The sequence below is a fragment of the Dipodomys merriami genome, unplaced genomic scaffold (genome assembly GCF_024711535.1).
Source record: "Dipodomys merriami isolate MVZ:Mamm:240054 unplaced genomic scaffold, mDipMer1.0.p SCAF_17, whole genome shotgun sequence".
In the NCBI taxonomy this organism is placed as follows: domain Eukaryota; kingdom Metazoa; phylum Chordata; class Mammalia; order Rodentia; family Heteromyidae; genus Dipodomys; species Dipodomys merriami.
This window is the reverse complement of record NW_027203048.1, coordinates 22,591,879-22,611,288: the sequence shown is the minus strand read 5'-3', so window position 1 is coordinate 22,611,288 and position 19,410 is coordinate 22,591,879. Positions and strand designations below refer to the sequence as shown.

At 39.8% G+C, this 19,410-nt stretch overlaps 1 protein-coding gene across 5 annotated transcripts in view; it reads right to left on the bottom strand.

Annotated features, from left to right (window-relative positions):
- Plekhh2 (pleckstrin homology, MyTH4 and FERM domain containing H2) overlaps nt 1–19,410 on the bottom strand; it is a 109,853-nt gene that overhangs the window by 11,876 nt on the left and 78,567 nt on the right. For 4 of the 5 annotated variants that reach the window (XM_070025492.1, XM_070025489.1, XM_070025491.1 and 1 more), the window contains 5 exons: nt 18,800–18,955; nt 17,447–17,544; nt 8,352–8,493; nt 4,224–4,369; nt 2,266–2,395 (listed from right to left, as the gene is read on the bottom strand). In XM_070025492.1, coding sequence (XP_069881593.1) covers nt 2,266–2,395; nt 4,224–4,369; nt 8,352–8,493; nt 17,447–17,544; nt 18,800–18,955 — 672 coding nt within the window. Of the gene's footprint in view, nt 1–2,265; nt 2,396–4,223; nt 4,370–8,351; nt 8,494–17,446; nt 17,545–18,799; nt 18,956–19,410 lie in introns of those variants that run through there. The other variant, XR_011372514.1, reaches the window with a different exon arrangement.

Below are 19,410 nucleotides of genomic sequence, written 5' to 3'. Positions count from 1 at the left end.
TAAAATCTTTGTACTCAATCTTAAAGAAGGACATTTTGACACAACTATATTATGAATGAACTCTGAAGACATCTTAAGTAAAACAAGTAACAAAAGAACAGATTTTTATAGGGTAGGTTAATTTGTAGAGACAGTGAGAGGTTGAGGAAAGGAGAAACTGGAGAGTTCATGTTTAATACGTATAAAATTGGGAAGACTGACAAAGAAGTTCTGATAATGGATGGTAGTGGTGATTGGAAAAGATTTTGAATGCACTAAATTCCACAAAGCCATCGACTGTAAAAGGGGGTAAAATGGTAGATTTTATGTGCATTTTACCACAAACACTAAAAGGGAGAACCTTAAAAAAAGAAGTACCTCTTCGTTTTGAAGAAAAAAACTGCTAGTTATTCAACATGAAGCACAATATCATCATGTAAATAATATTTTCTGCCAGCAAACATAGCACATATTGTCAGGAAGATGTTTAATAGCCTTTCTGATTCTAAATTGATAAGTAAAAGATTCATACTTCAAAGCTCATAAGTTGTTTAGGCTGGTCTCTCAAACTCCTCCTGGATTCAGCTTCCTGAGTAACTGGGGCAAAAGGCATATGCTAATGTTCCTGGCTTACTCCTTATATTTAAAAATATGTACATATATATATATTCACACATATATTCACCTCTTTGAAAATATATTAGTTCAAAAATAGTTTCTTAACAATTATAGTTACTTCTAGACTAACAGTTAGAAGATACCCTTAGATTTTATGTGTGTTTGTTTCCATTTCCTATTCTTTTAAATTTTATTTTTTATTTATTTATTGGGTCCGGTTGTGGGGCCTGAACTCTGGGCCTGGGCGCTGTCCCTCAGCTCTTCAGCTCATGGCTAGCGCTCTACCACTTGAGCCACAGCGCCACTTCCGGCTTTTTTCTTTTTTTGCTTATGTGGTACTGAGGAATCGAACCCAGGGCCTCACGCATCGCAAGGCAAGCGCTCTACCACTGAGCCATCTTCCCAGCCCCAAAATATATTTATTTTTAATGCTGATTCTAGGGCTTGAACTCAGGGTCTATAGGCCATTCCTTAGCTTTCTTTACTCAAGGTTAATGCTTTATTACTTGAGCAACACCACCACTTCTGGCTTTTTGCTACCTAAGTGGAGATAAGAATCTCACCGACTTTTCTGTCCTGGCTGGCTTCTAATGGTAAGCCTAACATCTCAGCCTTCTGAATAGCTAGGATTACAGGTGTGAATCACCAGTGCCCAGGAAATACATCTTAGATCTGACTTTGTTATATCTACTCAACAAATACTTAATAAATGATAATTACATGCAAAGAATTATACTGGACACAAGAAGGACTTTAAGATCCTTCTTAAGGAGTGTGCAAGTCATTAATGAGGGTAAAAAATACACAGAAAAATATGACACAAGGTAGGATGTATCTTAGGATCTGAGATAGTCTAAAGTGATGTAGTTCAGCCGGGCGCTGGTGGCTCACGCCTGTAATCCTAGCTACTCAGGAGGCTGAGATCTGAGGATCGCGGTTCAAAGCCAGCCCAGGCAGGAGAGACCGTGAGACTCCTATCTCCAATAAACCACCAGAAAACCGGAAGTGGCGCTGTAGCTCAAGTGGTAGAGCGCTCGCCTTGAGCTGAAGAGCTGAGGGACAGCGCCCAGGCCCAGAGTTCAAGCCCCACGACCAACAACAAAAAAATAAATAAATAAATAAAAATAAAGTGATGTAGTTCAATAGAAAGAAGAGGAATTAGTAGGCATAGTTTGGTTCTGGTGGTATTGCTCAAAGTAGAATGTGCTTAGCATACAGTCTACCTTGGAGAGTTTGGTAGTTGAAAAATTCCTGGGAGTTTGGTCGAACTCATCCAATATCATGTGTTTATGGGTTTCTAAAGCTGCGCTAGAGGCTTGCCAACCAGGATTTGGTAAATACTAACAAACTTGTTAAATAAGTCAATGAATGAAAGAGTAAGTAAGTAAACAGATGAATAAATGAAGAAAAAGGAGACTAGCTTCTGTTTACAGTCATCTGATTAGCCCAACAAGTCTGGGAAATTATTCAAAGTGGAGGGACAGCAGAGAAAATAGGGAGAAACTTTTCTCCCCTTTCCCTAGAATCCCTTGGTTGTTTACTTGAAATTGCTGGGAATTGCCTCAATTTTGATAAAGCTGAATGTACTACATCAAGGGTGAATCTGGTTGGCCATGTACACAAAGGTTATTGTTTTTCTAATAGGTCTCCCCTCCCATTCTTTCTTACTTTAGCAAAAAACAACTTGGCACCAAAGAATGGCCACTTCCTGGCGACTGTCAAATAAATTCGCACACAGTCGGCAGCACTGTGTCCCCGGAGAGCCATCCATCTGGTTGATAGTCTCTGGTAAAGTTGCCTAAAAAAAAAAAAGCAAAACCAAAATTTCTGAAACAATAACATAAGCAGTGTATCATCCTCCCAAGATAAACTCTCTCTGAGCCAATACGAGGATCAACTATGCCACTCTATCTCATCCCTGCCCACTCCTTGTTCTTTCTAGAGATTCCCCCTACCCCCATCAAATTCTCCTATTATTTCATTTCTCAACCAGACTTGAGAAAGAAAGAATTTTGGGGGGGGGGTGGAGTTGGTTTGAATACAGGTCCATGCTCTTGCTAGGCAGATGCTCTTAACATTGAGTCATGCCTCCAGCCCTAATTTTTTCTATTTTTGAGACAGGGTCTTGCTTCCTGCTCAGAAGTACACCTAGGCTATATCTGCCTATGCTAGAATCCTGTTGTGGTTAGGTTAACAGGCACCCAACACATCAGCTCTTTGTTGAGAAGGGGGTCCCATGACCTTTTCTGCCCAATCTGGGATCTAACCACAATCCTCCCAATCTCAGCTTCCCAAGTAGCTGGAATTACAGGTATGAGCTATTGATGCTTGGCTCCAGCAGGTAAAATATAAACCTCTAAGAGCTAACACAAAACCTTAGTATGAATTAATTTGCTAAGTAATTTCTTTGGGGGAATATTTTCATTCTGAACGAAAAGTGCAAGAACTAGAGCCCAATTGGTAGAATTTTAGGAAATACTATTTCTGGCTTGAAGAAATGTAAGCTGCAGTGACAAACTTCTCAATCAGAGAAGCAACTGCTTATAATACATAGAAGACTGACCTTCAATGATTCACATTTGGAAAATTAGCAGTCAGTACATTGAATTTGCCTGTATTTTTAAGTTTTACAATGGAATTACTTTATATTCTCTAAAACAGAAACTCTCCATTAGTTTAGTTTTAATCACAAACTTTATATTAAAATGTCTTTGATGACAGTTGCATAATTTTGTAAATATTCTAAATGTCATTGGTTTTTACTCTGTGACATGAATTATATATCAATAAATTTTTTTTGTTGTTAAAATATTTTGGGCTGGAGGTGTGGCTTACATGGGAGAGCATCTGCCTAGGAAGCACAAGGCCCTTAGTTCAAACCTCAGTGCTTGAGTTTTTAAAAAGATAAAAAGAGTCTTGTGCAAAAAGGCAGTTTATCTGATGCCCTGCTGTGCCTGGTGGAGGCACAGAAGCCAAAAGAGGGCAGCAAAGTCCTGTCAGGGTTTAAGTAGGGAAGGAGTGAAGCTGCTGCCAGGTAAGGGAAGGTGTGGCCATACTGGATGTAGATGTGACCTCAGGGCCTGGGACCCTCCCCCATCCCCCTGGGAGGTGTGAGGTGAGTGGGAAGGGGATGGTGGCTCAAGAAGTGACCTCTGAGGAGGGAGAGGTTACTGCTTTCAGGTGTGCCAGTTACCTAGGTAATGCAGGAAGTGGGCAGAGACTTATGCAGGAGGTTGGGAAGGCAGACCTTACAGTTATCCTATTAGATAAGGTTTGGGGGGTAAATACTTCATAAACTTAAATATCGCCTATGCAATGTTTCTTCTTTAAGATTCATCTGTATCCCAAATGAAAAGTGGATCTGAGTCAAGGTCAGGTCTTCAGCTAACAACTTTTTTTTTTTTTGTCATTCTACAATGTGTCTCTCTTTCAAAAAAACGTGATTAATAAATAGATTTGGAAGTTTCCCAGTATATCTGTAGCTTTTGAGGGTCACCAGCATTAAAAAGTCTTGACAAAATTGTCACCATTTTTTTCACCTTTAAAATCTGAACATTAAATTCATTAGAATATTAATGAAGAATCAGTGTGGCCCCACCCTTAAACAATTCAAAACAGTTCCTTACCTTGACTGCTCTTCAGAGCAGCCATCTCTATACCTTTTAGGATAAAATTTCTCTAGGACTTGTTTGAGAGTTTGATTTGATTTGCACTGATTGGTAACAGGCCCTGCTGGAGTTGAGAAAGGTCTTTCAAAATCTCCAATCTCCACCTGATTGGAATCAAGAATGGAAAAAAAATCTTTAAACACTACAGTGTCATTTCTACATCAACATTTCTAGGTTACTATTACCATTTGGAAATATTTGCTATAGGGAACTGCTGTTATTGCTGACAACATAGGATAAATTTTCATTTAAAGATACTATTTTAATTGCTAATGTTAAGGTTAAAATGGAAGTTAAAAACAGAATATTGTGAATAAAGTTATTATAAGAACTCTTGAAATAGTATTACATGGGTGTCTACAACATGCACTAAGAGTATGAATAATATTCTCCTTAATCTCTTCCTAGATTTTTTTCCTCCATAAATGTTGCTGTGTTTGGTCCCTATAATCAGTCACTAATGAATAGAGTCCTTCCTTCCCTCCTCTATCTCTTAAAAAATGTCCAGCTCTCATTTCTACTTACAGATCATAGGGTGGCCACCTCTCCTAATCCATCCATCCTCCTACCCATCAGTCCCTCTCTCTTCCAACTCATCTGCCTAACCTTTTATACAACCCTGTGCCCAGTTTCTATTGTAAGTCAGGCACTATGCTAAATGATGTGAGAGAGGAAAAATGAGAGCAAGACCTCACCTTCAATGAGTTTTCTGTCTAATCAAAGAGATTGGTGTATAAGCAAACTCTTGTGATAAACTGTACTAACTGCCATGTAGAGGGTACCAAAAGGAGTTTAAGGAGGAAGATGGGATGAGGATATTCAGGAGAATGTTCTGCTAAGTATTCACATAATTACCTATATTGCTTCCTAGCAGAAAGTCAAATGGTCTTGTAGGAAGCCCCAGATCTTCAACTGAAAGGCTTGCTCATCTTAGAAAATTCTGGGTTACTCTTTTCTTCTTCTTTAGCTCATCAGTTACTGTCTACAATCTTCAGCTGAGCTTTGCCCTTAAAGCCTATACTTCTAATTTCCTATGTTCTTTGATCTTTTTCATTATTCGACTTGGTTTTGCTGCTCAGTTCCCATTCTCATCTTATTTCTATTCTTCTACCAATCCTTACCTTTCTCCTACCCAAGTATCCTTTTTAACGTCCTCGTAAAAATAAAAGCTTTCTACCCAACCTCACCCAAGTGAGCTTTCTCCTAGAGCAAGCAACTGCATTGTCCCCATCTACTATTATAACTACCTGTAGAACCTAGACCAGGCCATTAACCTTGAAGACTATAGCAGGTAGATAATCAGTTACAAAACAGCACATTCAAGGCAATCTGACTCTTAGGGAAGCCTTTAATAATATGTCCAGTGTCAGTGTCTCCCCTCCTTGGTGCCTGATATACAGTATGGGATAGGACAAACAAGTAGTAGTTGAGAATAGTCAGCTAATTCCCAGCATACCCCATGTGAACATAGATGCCTTACCAGACACTGCCTACAACAATTAGGGACCAGCTCAAAGAATTTCCTTAAGACAAAGAACATCAACAAGGAACTACAGATATTCAAAATATAATAGAAATAACTCTTTAAAAAGCTTGATTTCTTTAGTGTATCTCATTTATCTTCATAAAAACTGCTCTGGGAACATAAGAGCAGAAGCATTATTCAAATTTCCTTATATAGAGAAAATGTATTTTTTAATGTTAGTCATGTACTCAATTTTCTTAATGTGTGGTCCTACCTCTCTGTCCCCTCTTCATATTTACCTAAAACATTAAAACATATATCCCTGGAGTAGATTGTTAGAGAAAGTTTTCTTGAAAAAAATTACAGGTTAAAGCAAGAAGAGAAACTTAAATGTTAGTAAAAGCCAGGGAATCTCACAGAAAACCTGTATCTAGAGGACTAAACCCTAGAATGACATATGAGGAAATCATCTCAACCCTCTCAACAAGAAAATATGAGCCCAGTTTATCTTTTCTACAATTTTTTATCACCTAGTCAAGCATGGTGGTTCACATCTGTAATTCCAGCACTTAGCAGGTGGTGGCAGGAAGATTGCAAGTCCAATGCTAGCCTGGGCTACAGGTAAGTTCCAGGTTAGCCTGAGCTGCATAGCAAGACTTTGTCTCAAAACAACAATAACAACAAAACCCCAAACAACAATAACAACAAACCCCCAAATAACAAAGAAAGGAAGAGAAAAAGGAGGAGAGGAAGGGAGGGAAACAAGGAGGGAAGGTGCAATGGTTGCTCATGCCTATAATGCTAGCTACTCAGGAGGCAGTGACCCAGAGTATCATTTGAAGACAGAGCAGGCAGAAACATTTGTGAGATTTCATTTCCAATTAGCCAGCATAAGGCTGGACTGGAGGCATGTCTCAAGTAGTAGAGCACCAGCTGTGAGCAAAAAAGATGAGGAAGAGTTTCAGTCCCTAAGTTCAAGTCCTGGTACTAGAGCAAAGGAAAAGAAAAGAGACAACAATTAGTATAGCTATGATGCTTTAAAGTCCATATGCTCTTAAAATTATCCTACAGGCTAATTGACAACTATGTCTTCCTCTGTTCTCTTAGAAGAATGGCTTGGTTGTAATGCTATGCTAGACACAAAGAGGGATAGGGATAGGCATGCTCTTCAGGAAGACCACAGTGAGTGGTGCAAAGCAGAAATGTGAACAAGAGATTCTAAACCACTGAAGTCAGGACAACAATACATTTGTATAGATCATAACAGAAATGCTTAGACAATCAAATCCACCAGGACAGAATTAAGGAAGACTTCCTAGAATAACTGACATCTATGAGGAAAATGAAAGGATAAGACCAAGTCAACAGGGGTAAAGATGTTCCAGACATAAGAGACAAGCTTGTAAATTATACAGAGTAAAGTAAGGACACCAAATGCAAGACAGGGGATTGTGTATGGCCATACTATTTATACTTTACCGAGCATGAAGTTGAAGGCAGGGGATGTTGAGGGAGTGTTGAGGTTAGAGTGGCAGCTAACATTCAGATCATGAGTGTCCTTGAATGTAAGGGAAGTAATAACATCACTTAGGAGTACTTGGAGAAGGAAGATCTTGAATTCAAGGCCACTTTGGGTTATGTGAGACTCTGTCTCAAATCTTCCTCTTCCCCAAAACAGAATGAATGAGATGTTGTGGAATGGTGTACAATGTAAGAGGCAGCTGGCTGATGTCTAAGTATATTTTGGGGGTGCTATAAGCAACCACCGAGCTGCTTTCAAACTTCTTTTTAATTATCCTACGTGGAGACCCTTGTGTGATAGAGGTTGTTGTTAGTTGTTTCTTAGGATCATTCTCTTCTTGAGTTGCAAAATGCCTTAAATTCAGTTGAATCTACTGCTAACACTACATTCCCCAACCGCCTTCTAAGTCGGGCAAGGCCATGTGACTAAATTCTGAACAGACAGGAATACATGGAGATGCTCTGTAAAATAAGCACTGAGAAGTTTTTCCAAAGGCAGAAAGGCATGTGCTTTCCTGATCCCAATGCTTGGAGCACTGACAGACACTTGGAGATCTGGGAGACCTCCAGGATCATGCCCCCTCCAAAGCACTCTCCAGAAGGGAGAGTAGAACAAAGCCTCCACCCCTGGAACTGTGTATAAGGGTTAGGATGACCCCGCCCCCCCACAAAAGAGACAAACATAGTTCTATTGATTAAGTCACTAGAAATTTTCATAATTGATACAAGAGGTAAATAAAAGAAAGTGCTTTAGATTTTCCAAAACTCATTCCTATTGGATTATAGAATGACGTTGGCCTGGCATCCTCAGCTCCACAGGCTCAACACTCAAGTTCCTTTATTAAGTGTAAAGCCATACTTTTAAGAGAATTAAGAAACAAGGTTTCCTTGATAGAATATGGTCTCATTCTCTGTCCCTACAATTGTCAATGGGTTCTGAGTCAAATTGTAATTACAATGCCTGAAAATTTTAAGGTCTTAGTGACAGCAAAATGAATTTAAAGACTTACTAAAGGCATACTGTTTTACAGCACTTAATTGAGTAAAGAAATTAGTATCTTATCATTTCCATTCTTTATTCTGCACAAGATGGAAGTTACCTGAGCTAAAAGAGCTGCCATTTCTAATGCCAGATCCTTGCTCAGAGGGAAAAGGCCGTTCATTACTTGATCATTTGTCTGATACGTTAACAGCAACTTTTCTCTATCAGTCTCTCCATGAGCTTGCACTGAGAAATATAGTCTGTTAAAAACAAAAGAAAAAGAAAAATTCTTATAAAATGGCATTTTTTTTACTATGATAAGGATCAAATCTAGAGCCTGTGCAAGCTTGGCAAGCATTAGCACTAAACTACAACACTAGCCCCCAACCATGTTCTCACAAATGAAGAAATTAAAAATGACTGTGGACCAGATGGGGCTGCTGTAACATGGTCCTCTATGTGATATGACCTCTGGTTCTGGTCTAAGAAAAAAACTTTATTGAAGTGGAGGAACCTGTCCATTTTTTTTAATGCCCTGAAGTACAAAATTGTTATGTGTTACTAAGAAAGGACCTACAACACTGAGTAAAATTAAGTTTGCCATTTCTTCTAAACAATGCAAGATATAACGTCATTCAACATATAAGCTCAATTTTCTTTCCAGAACAACTCAGATACACTAAACAATGGCAAATGAAGGGTTCCATTCAAAATCAAACCTTTAAGTAAGAGGGAAAAGCAGTAAGGTTTTATCTGGGCACTGAAAAGATAGTATTAATACATTTAAATATGTTTTCATTGCTTAGGCACTTGCTCATATACAGCATTAGGAGCTCAAAAAATAGTTTACATACTTTCATTTTTACTTATTGAAACATGGTATGACTTTGTTGGTTGGTTTTAAGGTACTATGTTGCTCAAATTGGTCTTTGGGCTCAAGCAATCCTCCTACCTCTGCCTCTTGAGTAGCTGGGGCTACAGGCACACACTACTGTGTTTGGTTCATAATAGCATGGCTCTTGTTTGCCTAGAAGTGCATTAATTCAGTGGCTCTATTTATCTCTGCTCTATTTATATGTGAGCTTCAGATCAGACACAGGTGCTGTGCTCAAAGTGTTATGACAATGAGGCAGGTAAGCAACATTTCTTCCCTCTCCTCTCCTCTCCCTCCCCTCTTCCCCCCTCCCCACCCCCAGCACACAGATTACTGTCATGACAGCACAGTGGCTGGAGGAGATACACCTGGATCCAGCTAGTTGGCTACGCTGTAGATTTCTGGGCACATTCTCTCCACATACTTGAGGAAGAAGACATACTCCATTACTTGGAGTATCTTTGAGAAGTGATCTAGAATAGCAGTTATCTTGGAAAACAAAAACAAAAAATCAAACCACCCAAGCCCCATTTTTAGATCAATGGCTGCATGAAGACAAACAATGCAGGATTGTTATCTGGTAGGTAAGCTGGACAACAGAAATAGGTAAGAAATTCAAAATGATATCAGCAATGTGATATAAAACAAAGAATGAAGTTTAAGATGAAAGCCTTCTATTTTGGCCATGCTTACATTTTTGTATGTGCTTATTTTTCCCATTTGAAAATATATTTTGTTGAGTCCTATAATCCAACACAGTCTAGCTGTTCCCACTGGAAGGCCTTTTTTTCCAGGCAGACACTCTACCACTGAGCCCCAAGGCTTGTCTGGCTTTCCCTTCCTCTCCCCATCCCTCCCCTCCCCTCCTCTAACCTCCCTTTTCCTGCTCCTCCCTCTTCTTGTTTCCCTTCTCTTTCTCTCCCCTCTTTCCCCCTCCCCTCCCCTTCCTTTGCAGTAACTAGAATTTGAACTTAGGGCCTCATACTTGCCAGGCAGGTGCTCTACTGTTTGAACTATACATCCAAATCTGTTTTTCTTTTAGTTATTTTTTTTAGGTAGGGTCTCTTTTTTGTAGGTGAGGGGGCCCGGCCTGGGGGCTTGAACTCAGGGCCTAGGCTCTGTCCCTGAGCTTTTGTGCCCAAGGCTAACACTCTATCATTTGAGCCACAGCTCCATTTGTTCACTTAATTAAGGATAAGAATCTTACAGACTTTGCTTCCCAGGCTGGATTCAAGTTGAAATCCTCAGATCTCAGCCTCCTTAGTAGTTAGGATTACAGGCATGAACCATCAACCCGTGGTGTGTCTCTGTTTCCAAACAGCGCCAGTCTCTGACCAGGAATCTCTTACTTATTATGGCTTCCCATGTCACTGGGGTTACAATTGTGTAAAACTATGTCTATCTTATTGATTAGAAGTTTCTTTTCTTTTCTTTTTCCTTTTCTTTTCCCTCCCTCCCTCCTTTCCTTTCTTCTTTCCTTCCTTCTTTTCTTTCTTCTTTCCTTCCTTTCCTTTCTTTCTTTCTTTCTTTCCTTCCTTTCTTCCTTTCTTTCTTTCCTCCCCCATCCCCCTCTTTCTTTCTTTTTTTTTTTTTCCTTTCCAGTCTTGGAGCTTGAACTCAGGGCCTCAGTAGTGTCCCTGAGCTTTTTGCTCAAGACTAGCACTCTACCACTTGAACCACAGCTCTATTTCCAGATTTTTTTGGTGATTAACTGGAGAGAAGAGTTTCAGTGACTTCCTGGGCTGGCTTCACACCACTATCCTAAGATCTCAGCCTTTTGAGTAACTTAGGACTATGGTATGAAAGGCCTGGAAGGATTTTTAATAAAATTCTGAGTCATAATACAACTAAAGAGAGAGAAAGAAGCAAACATACAAATGACTACATGAAAGAAAAGGGTATTTTTCTATCATTTTCAGCAGACCCACAAGACTGATTCCAAAGAAGGGAAAAGAATCCCAGATACATTCAGTTCAGGAATGCAATGTGTAAAAACTAGTAGCTCAGACCTCTAAGTAGCTCAGGCTCTAACAGCTAGAAGGAGATGGCCTAACAGGGCTTTGGAGTGAATAGGAAAAAGAACAAAATTACCATACAAATGACCAAGTTTGAAAATCAGCTCTGGAACCTAACTAGAAGAATGCGATCTCCATCTCTCAGAGCTGCTCTGGAATCCTGAGGCAGAAAAGGAAGACCTGGATTACAGTGGCTGGATTTGGGCTGAGTGGTGGGTGTGGTAGTGGTAGGGTGGTAGTGGTGGATTGCGAAGGCCTGCCCCCTCACTCCATGCCCAGGAAGCTACAGGCTGTGGGGTGGAACCCACCTCTACACATAGACATGGATCCCAAGCTCACAGGGCTCACCTGGGTTCTTTTTATTCCCCTCAAGTGGCTCCATATTCATTCTTCATAACTTTTTTTTTTGTCAGTCATGGGGCTTGAACTCTGGTCCCAGGCACTTTCACTGAGCTTTTTTTCTCACCACTTTGAGCTAGAGCGCCACTTCTGGTTTTCTGGTGGTTAACTGGAGATAAGAGTCTCACGGACTTTCCTGCCCAGGTTGGCTTTGAACTTTCAATCCTCAGATCTCAGCCTCCTGAGTAGCTAGGATTATAGGTATGAGGCACTAGTGCCTGTTTCATTCTTCATAATTTTTATGTCCCCTTTCTCTTCCTCTTATAAATTTGAAGAGAGAATAGCCTGTAATCCTTTTCTATCTACAATCCCTTCACTCCTTGGTTACTACAGCCTACTTAATACCCTCCCCTAAAACTGCAGTATGAGCTGGGTGTCAGCAGCTCATGCCTGTCATCCTAGCTACTCAGGAGGTTGAGATCTGAGAATTGCTATTTGGAGCCAGCCCAGGCAGGAAAGTCCATGAAACGCTCATCTTCAATTCCAGAAAAAATTCCAGAAAAAGCTGGAAGTGGAGCTATGATTTAAGTGGTAGAGGGCTAGCCTTGAGCAAAAAGGAGCTCAGGACAGCACCCAGGGCCAGCAAAAAGCCAACACACACAGACACACACACACACACAGACACACACACACACAGACACACACACACACAGACACACACACACACAGACACACACACACACACACACACACACACACACACACACACACACACACACACACACACACACACACACACACACACACACACACACACACACACACACACACACACACACACCCTGCAGTATGAGTCAGGTGGTGCATGCCTGTAACCCCAGCTACTTGGGAGGTGGAAGCAGAAGGATCATGAGTTTCACGCCAGCACAGGAAAACTTTGTGAGACCCTGTCTCAAAGACAAAGTAACAAAATGGCTGAGAGCACAGCCTAAGCGGCAGAGTGCTTGCTTAGAAAGCACAAGGTCCTAAAGTTCAATTCTCAGCACAGCAAAGGAAGCAAAAAGAAACAAAACTTCTGCAGTGTGATCTCCTCACCGATCCTGTCTCTGTGGCTATAACCTCAGTCATTTGCTCACAGTCACTTCTCTGAGAAGCCTCTAAGTTCCACATCTTGAACATACACATTACATGCATGGTAATATCAAATGTTGGTAGACAGGCTTTGAACTTAGTGCTTCACATTTTGTCTTCAGAAAACCGTAGCACAGGAACCATTTGAATGTCCATGTTATGCAGAGGTTATTGAGACACGGAGATGATAAATGACCTGCTCAGAACCACACAGCAAGAGGCAGGTAGTCCAGGAGAAGTCTGTCTCCAGTGTCACTATCTCTCAGCACTCTCAGCACTGTGACACAGTTCCTCATCATCCTAGGATCTGCAAAGTTGTAAAGGGAAGGGGAATCCTATTGCCAGGCTGTGGCAGAGGGAGTGGGAGGCTGTGGGAGGCTGAATGAATAAATGACCAAATGGTAGTGAGCATTAATACAGGAATTATTTGCAAAAAAAAAAAAAAAGCCAAACCAAAACAAACCCCCAGATGTCCCTTTTTCTGTTGTTTTGGATAAGTGATTGAACTTTTTTCTTTATTTCTTTGTTGAGATTACGTGACTACATTAATTTCATAATACGGTGGCATAGTTATAGGACCCTAAAACAAACTCCTTTTGTGATTGGACTCTTAAGCTTCAGTTGCTTTATCTACAAGATAGTTATAAAAGCAATCCCTTCAGGATTGTCTATGAAGCTCAGCTCAGGCCTAGGGTGTGATAAATCATCAAAAGATGATTAGGTAGGCAATTTCTATTAGCAATGGTATTCTTCTTAGAAGCCTTGAGAATCACAATACAATCTATTCTGGTACGCAGTATGGTAGTGCATGCATATAACCCTAGCACTCTAGGTAGAAGGAGAAGGATCTCAAGTTTGACTGCATAGCAACTCTTGAGGTCAGCCTGAGATACAATGTAAGGCTGTGACTCAAAAATAGAAAGAAAGAGAAAGAAAGGGTAAAAGTATGGGAGTGGTGCTGTGGCTCAAGAGCGCTGGCCTTGAGCTGAAGAGCTGAAGGACAGCGCCCAGGCCAAGAGTCCAAGCCCCACGACCGAGCACAAAAAGGGGGAATGTGGACACTGCCAGAAGAAATGAAATTGACTTTAGGAGCCAATAGGTGCAAGTGCTCTTGCAGTCAGCTAAAGGTAGCAGAGACAGGAATGTTAACTATGTTCCAGAAAATGACAACTACAAAGCATTACTGAAAATACTCTTTGATTTTCAAGGAGGGGGAAGGAAGAGTGTTCCCTGCAGGGAAGTCTCCTTGCCAGATTTGTTTTGTTAAAAACATTCCTTAACTTTGGTAATTTCAAACACACAGTAAGAAGTCAAATGAAATAAGAAGCTTTAATAATGAATAGAATTTAAGCAATCCGAGACCAAAGCCTATTAATTAGATCTTTAACCCCTGAATCTGAATAATTAAAATCCCATAACTTGCTAAATATAAATTACAAATTCCACAATAAAGAGAATTGGTATTTTAGTTGGGTTTATTACAGTGCTTCTTGGCAGATGAAGAATCAAATCCCTGGCTGCATGACAGATCACAGCAGTTCCTCTCTTGACTGTGTCACTGGAAATTAGTACTCATTGTCTAAGCTATTTATACACATATGCAAAGCATGGCCATATTTAGAAATGCACTTTCTCATAACTGTGCTCTCCAGCCATTTCAGGCTCCTGTTTAACATTACACTTCTTAGTTGAGTTGCTTTTTTCAGGGGTGTGTGTGTGTGTGTGTGTGTGTGTGTGTGTGTGTGTGTGTGTGTGTGTGTGTGTGTGTGTGTGTGTGTGTGTGTGTGTGTGTGTGTGTGTGTGTGTGTGTGTGTGTGTGTGTGTGTGTGTGTGTGTGTGTGTGTGTGTGTGTGTGTGTGTGTGCGCACAAGACCTGGGCAATGCCCTTGAGGTGTTTTTCTTTTGCTCAAGACTAGCACTCTTCAACCACAGCTCAACTTCCAGCTTTTTGGTAGTTAATTGGAAGTAAGAGTCTCATGGATTTTCCTTCTGTAGGCTAGCTTCCAACCTCCATCCTTAGAACTCATCCTCCTAAGTAACTAGGATTATAAGTAAAGCCACTTGGTAGGAGATGTCATAAGACTTTTTTTTTTTTGCCAGTTCTGGGACTTGAACTTAGGGCCTGAGCTTTTTTTTGCTCAGTGCTAGCACTCTACCACACTTGGGCCACAGCACCATTTCCAGCTTTTTCTGTATATGTAGTACTGAGGAATCAAACCCAGGGCTTCATGATTCTAGGCAAGCACTCTACCACTGAACCATATTCCCAGCCCTCATGAGGCTTTAGAAAATAAACAATCAACAATGAAAACAAGGCAATTTTCATCATGCATTATCCATTCCCCTCTTGATCCTTTGCAGTGAGGTAGACTTATAGCATTATAGTGCCTTTTGGAGAAGTCTTTGTCATTTCATCCAAATTTAATTTGAATTCCAATCACAGTCATCATAACAGATCTAATATATATTAAATATTCATAAGGCATGTATTATTAGGAATGGTCTTAAACATGGCTGAGAGTGTGAGAGGCAAAGTCCAAAATATGAATGTACCATTTTATTCATGTTTTGAATGTTATTAATTCTAATTTATTACAGGAATTACTTCCCCAAAGTGTTCATCATCTGGATTGAAGGAGTATTTGGGAAATGTGGCAATGTTGTTTACGTAAGTATACCACATTAGAAGTCTACTGGAGATCCAAAAAGATTTGCCTTTGTGGAATTTGAAACAAAGGAACAGGCAGCAAAAGCTATTGATGTTGGTCCAGGCTCCAAAGAGCAGTTCTCTTCTTCAAAGGTCTACCATTTTAATTTTACATTTTTCTGCTTATGAGTGTGTCAGTCTTCCCTGTATAAAAAATTTGACAGGGGGCTGGGAAGGTGGCTCACTGGTAGAGCACTTGCCTTGCATGCATGAGGCCCTGGGTTCAATTCCTCAGCACCACACAAGCAGAAAAAAAAAGCCAGAAGTGGCACTGTGGCTCAAGTGGTAGAGTGCTAGCCTTGAGCTGAAGAGCTGAGGGACAGCGCCCAGGCCCAGAGTTCAGGCCTCACGACCAGACCCCTTCCCCCCCCCCAAAAAAAATTGACAGTTGGGTGCTGATGACTCATGTCTGTAATCCTAGTTACTCAGGAAGTTGAGATCTGAGGATCATGGTTCAAAGACAGCTCAGGCAAGAAAGTCTGTGAGACTAAAATTAACCACCAGAAAACCAGAAGTGGAGCTGTGGCTCAAAGTGGTCAAGTACTACCCTTGAGCAAAAAAGCTCACCCTGGCCCTGAGTTTAAGACCCATGACCAATAACAACAACAAAAAAAGACAAAAGTTGCTACTTGGACCATATGGGAGTCCTCTGCCAACTTACACTCATATTTCTTTTCTCTTTCTTTCTTTTTTTTTTTTTTTGGTCAATTGTGGGACTTGAACTCTGGGCCTGGGCGCTGTCCCTGTGCTCTTCAGCTCAAGGCAAGCACTCTACGGCTTGAGCCACAGCACCACTTCCGGTTTTCTAGTGGTTTATTGGAGGTAAGAGTCTCATGGCCTTTCCTGCTTAGACTGGCTTTGAACTGTGATTCTCAGATCTCAGCTCTTGAGTAGCTAGGATTGGCAGGCATGAGCCACCAGCTCCCGGCTTACACTCATATTTCTGTGGGAGAGATTATTAGAAAAATAAATCTAAACTGGGTCAGTATTTATATTCTTTGTATTACACAATACCTTGACTTTTTACATTCCAACTGTAAATTATAAACATCTTCCAAAGATAGTTATCTTCAAGAATTCAACATTATACAAATACTTCCACTAGGCTTGTAGGTTGACATTTTATCAATTAATTTTTGCATTATAAGATATAAAAAGCTGGAAAATGTATTTTGGTACAGTTAATGTGAGCTGGGCAAAAGTATTTATTAAGGACCACTAATATACAGAAGGAAAACATGAAAAAAAAAGAAGGGAACTGTCTTTTAAAAATTACATGCCAAAAGTGTGTTATAATTTTATGTTGAGAAGCTGTGTACTCCAGCTGCACTGGCATTTTCTTAATTCTTGAAATGGGCTGTTTGGCCCTCCCCTCCCTGACCCACAATGGCCCTTAAATAACCTTTTTGACCTATTTTGAAGTTCCCACTTCCAGACCCTCTCTGATCTTGGTCTCAAAGAAGCCTCAAAAAAGCCTCCTGATTCTCAGCTAGGTCAGGATCCACATTATATGCTCTCAAAGTACCACATTCTCCCTCAGGAAACTTTTATTAGGGGGAATATATGTTTATTAGGGGGAATATATGATTAACAATCCTCGTCCTCCTCCCTAACCTATAGATCAGAGGCTTGATTTATCATGCCAGCTTTTATCACCACTTTATCTTCTGGCTAAGTGACTGGCTTATAGTTGGAGCTCAACAAATATCAAGAGAAAGAGAAAGAATATAAAAGAATGAGAATCAACATTTTATATGATCAGCTGGGTGCTGGTGGCTCATGCCTGTAATCCTAGCAACTCAGAAGGCTGAGATCTGAGGATCATGGTTCACAGCCAGCCCAGGCAGGAAAGTCTATGAGACTCTTATCTCCAATAAACTACTCAGAAAACCAGAAGTGCTGTTGTGGTTCAGTAGAGCACTAGCTGAAGAGCTGAGGGACAGCACCCAGGCCCAGAGTTCAAGTCCCACAACTGACCAAAAAAAATTACATAATCACAGTTTTAGAGTTATCATTTAAAGTAAAAATAAATCTCCAAATATACATGGTAACTTACAAGGCCATTCCACAGTAAACTAAATAGTAGGTGAATGGTTTGAACACCACTATGTACTCAGGCTGTGGCATTTAGTAGAGTATTTACACACCTGTTTTTGTAAGTAAGACGAACAGTTCTTGTGCCTTCACATTTCCCAGGCTGCTGTTCTTTGGATGCCTGTTCCCATTTAGAAATAATGTCACAAATCTAGAAGGAAAGTAGAAAATTGAAATTCATGACTTTAAAAAACCCAATATTTTTTGAATATTATAGCTGTAGATTGAAAATTTTCAATTAATATACTCAAACCAAATGTGTTCTGGCTTTTTGTTTTCAACTTGTGTGGAGTTCTGATCTTGGGATTTAACCACAAATTATTCTTTGGTCTACTTATCCTTTTGGACACAAATTAACTTGGGACTGTGGCCATGAAATTTTTACTCAAAAAGGAATCTCAATGCATGACTAAAAGAGAGTGGACATAAGAAGATTCCAGGAATTTTTTTCATGATTTGGTCATAAAGAAGCAATTTTTCCACCTTCTAAGTTTATGAAGATTGGAATAACTGAAGTTATACCAAGGAAATCTGAGGCATAATACAAGAAAGCTTCAGACCCAGTTCCAGCTGCTTGATTTAAGGGAAATCTTTTCTTTCTCTGGCCTCTGTTTCCTCATTTGTAAAGTAAATTGCCTATTTCTTACCATAGTCCCTTGTGGTTCTCTAACTGTATGTTTCTAATTGTCATCATTCCATGGAAACTTCATTAAATACACTTTACTATGATTTGGAAAAGATTTTTAAAAATTTCTTCTTTATTTCTAATCGGTCCATTTTCCACCCATCCTTCAAACTGCAATTCAGACCTCTAATTCCCAATACTGAGCTTAATTTTCTCTTGCACAAAGTTCAAAGCCTTCTTAAAGCATTTATTACTTTCAATTCTAGTTTAATGTCATCAGTGTATAAGTCTGCTCTTCTCTATATAAATCCTAAGTTCATTGTAGGCAGAAGCCATTTCATACTGTGTTTTTCACATGCACTAAACTAGTACATAGGACACTGAAAATGGCTTAGCAATACTGCTGAATAAATGAAAAGCTATTGTTTTTGATGCTACTGGGATGTGAACTCATAACCTTGAGTTTGCTCAGCAACTGCTCTATCACTTGAGCCATGCCCCCACCTTGTCAGAGCATTCACGCCTCTATTCTTATTACTCTAAAATTCAGAATATTATTTCCATCATTATAACTATTTTTCTCTTTCACATGATATATATGTGTGCAGACTGCATATTGAGAATTCTATGGCCTCTCCAAAGTCCTGCAATTTTTTTTAATTGTGAAGATTAGGTTGCTTAAATGGGAAGAAATCTCCTGAACTATGCTTGCGAAGACTAAACAGTAGCTAGCTTCTATGCTGTTTACTGGGGATGGCTCCTTCAAAGGTCTTAGTTTCACCTTGATGTTTCCTTGAAGACAATGCTCTAGGTCTTTGCCAGATGGATCATCAGTGAACAACGCGAATCCAGACTGTACAGGTTTCCTCATTCCTGTGTCTTGGTTCAAAGTGTTCAAAAATTCTTCTACTGTGGTGGATGCATCAAACCCAACTACCTAGACAAAAACAGCAAAACTGTCTTGTAATAAAAAGTATATACATTTCAGACAGAGATTCTAGGAGAAAATGGGGACATACTTGATGGATGACTAATGATAATATATATTTCTCTATGGTTTTAACTTTTTGTTCTCAACCCCCACTGGAGAAAATTAGCAAAATTACTTGCACTGTCAAGAATTCAGAGATCTCAACTTTAGTGAACATGAATTCAAAACAAAAAAGCTCATTTTACCACCATAAATATCTGTCAGACTTAAAAAAAATACATCTGGCAGAGATATTAATGATCACTTACCCATTAAAAGTTAACCAAGAATGAGAGTACAGTATGCAATCATTAAGCAAATTTTAAAAATAAACAAGAAATACATTTGAATAAACACTGTTATGTATTTAATGTTTGTTTAATGAGTAGTTAAGTCTCTGAATTCTGTGGCTTATGGCCACA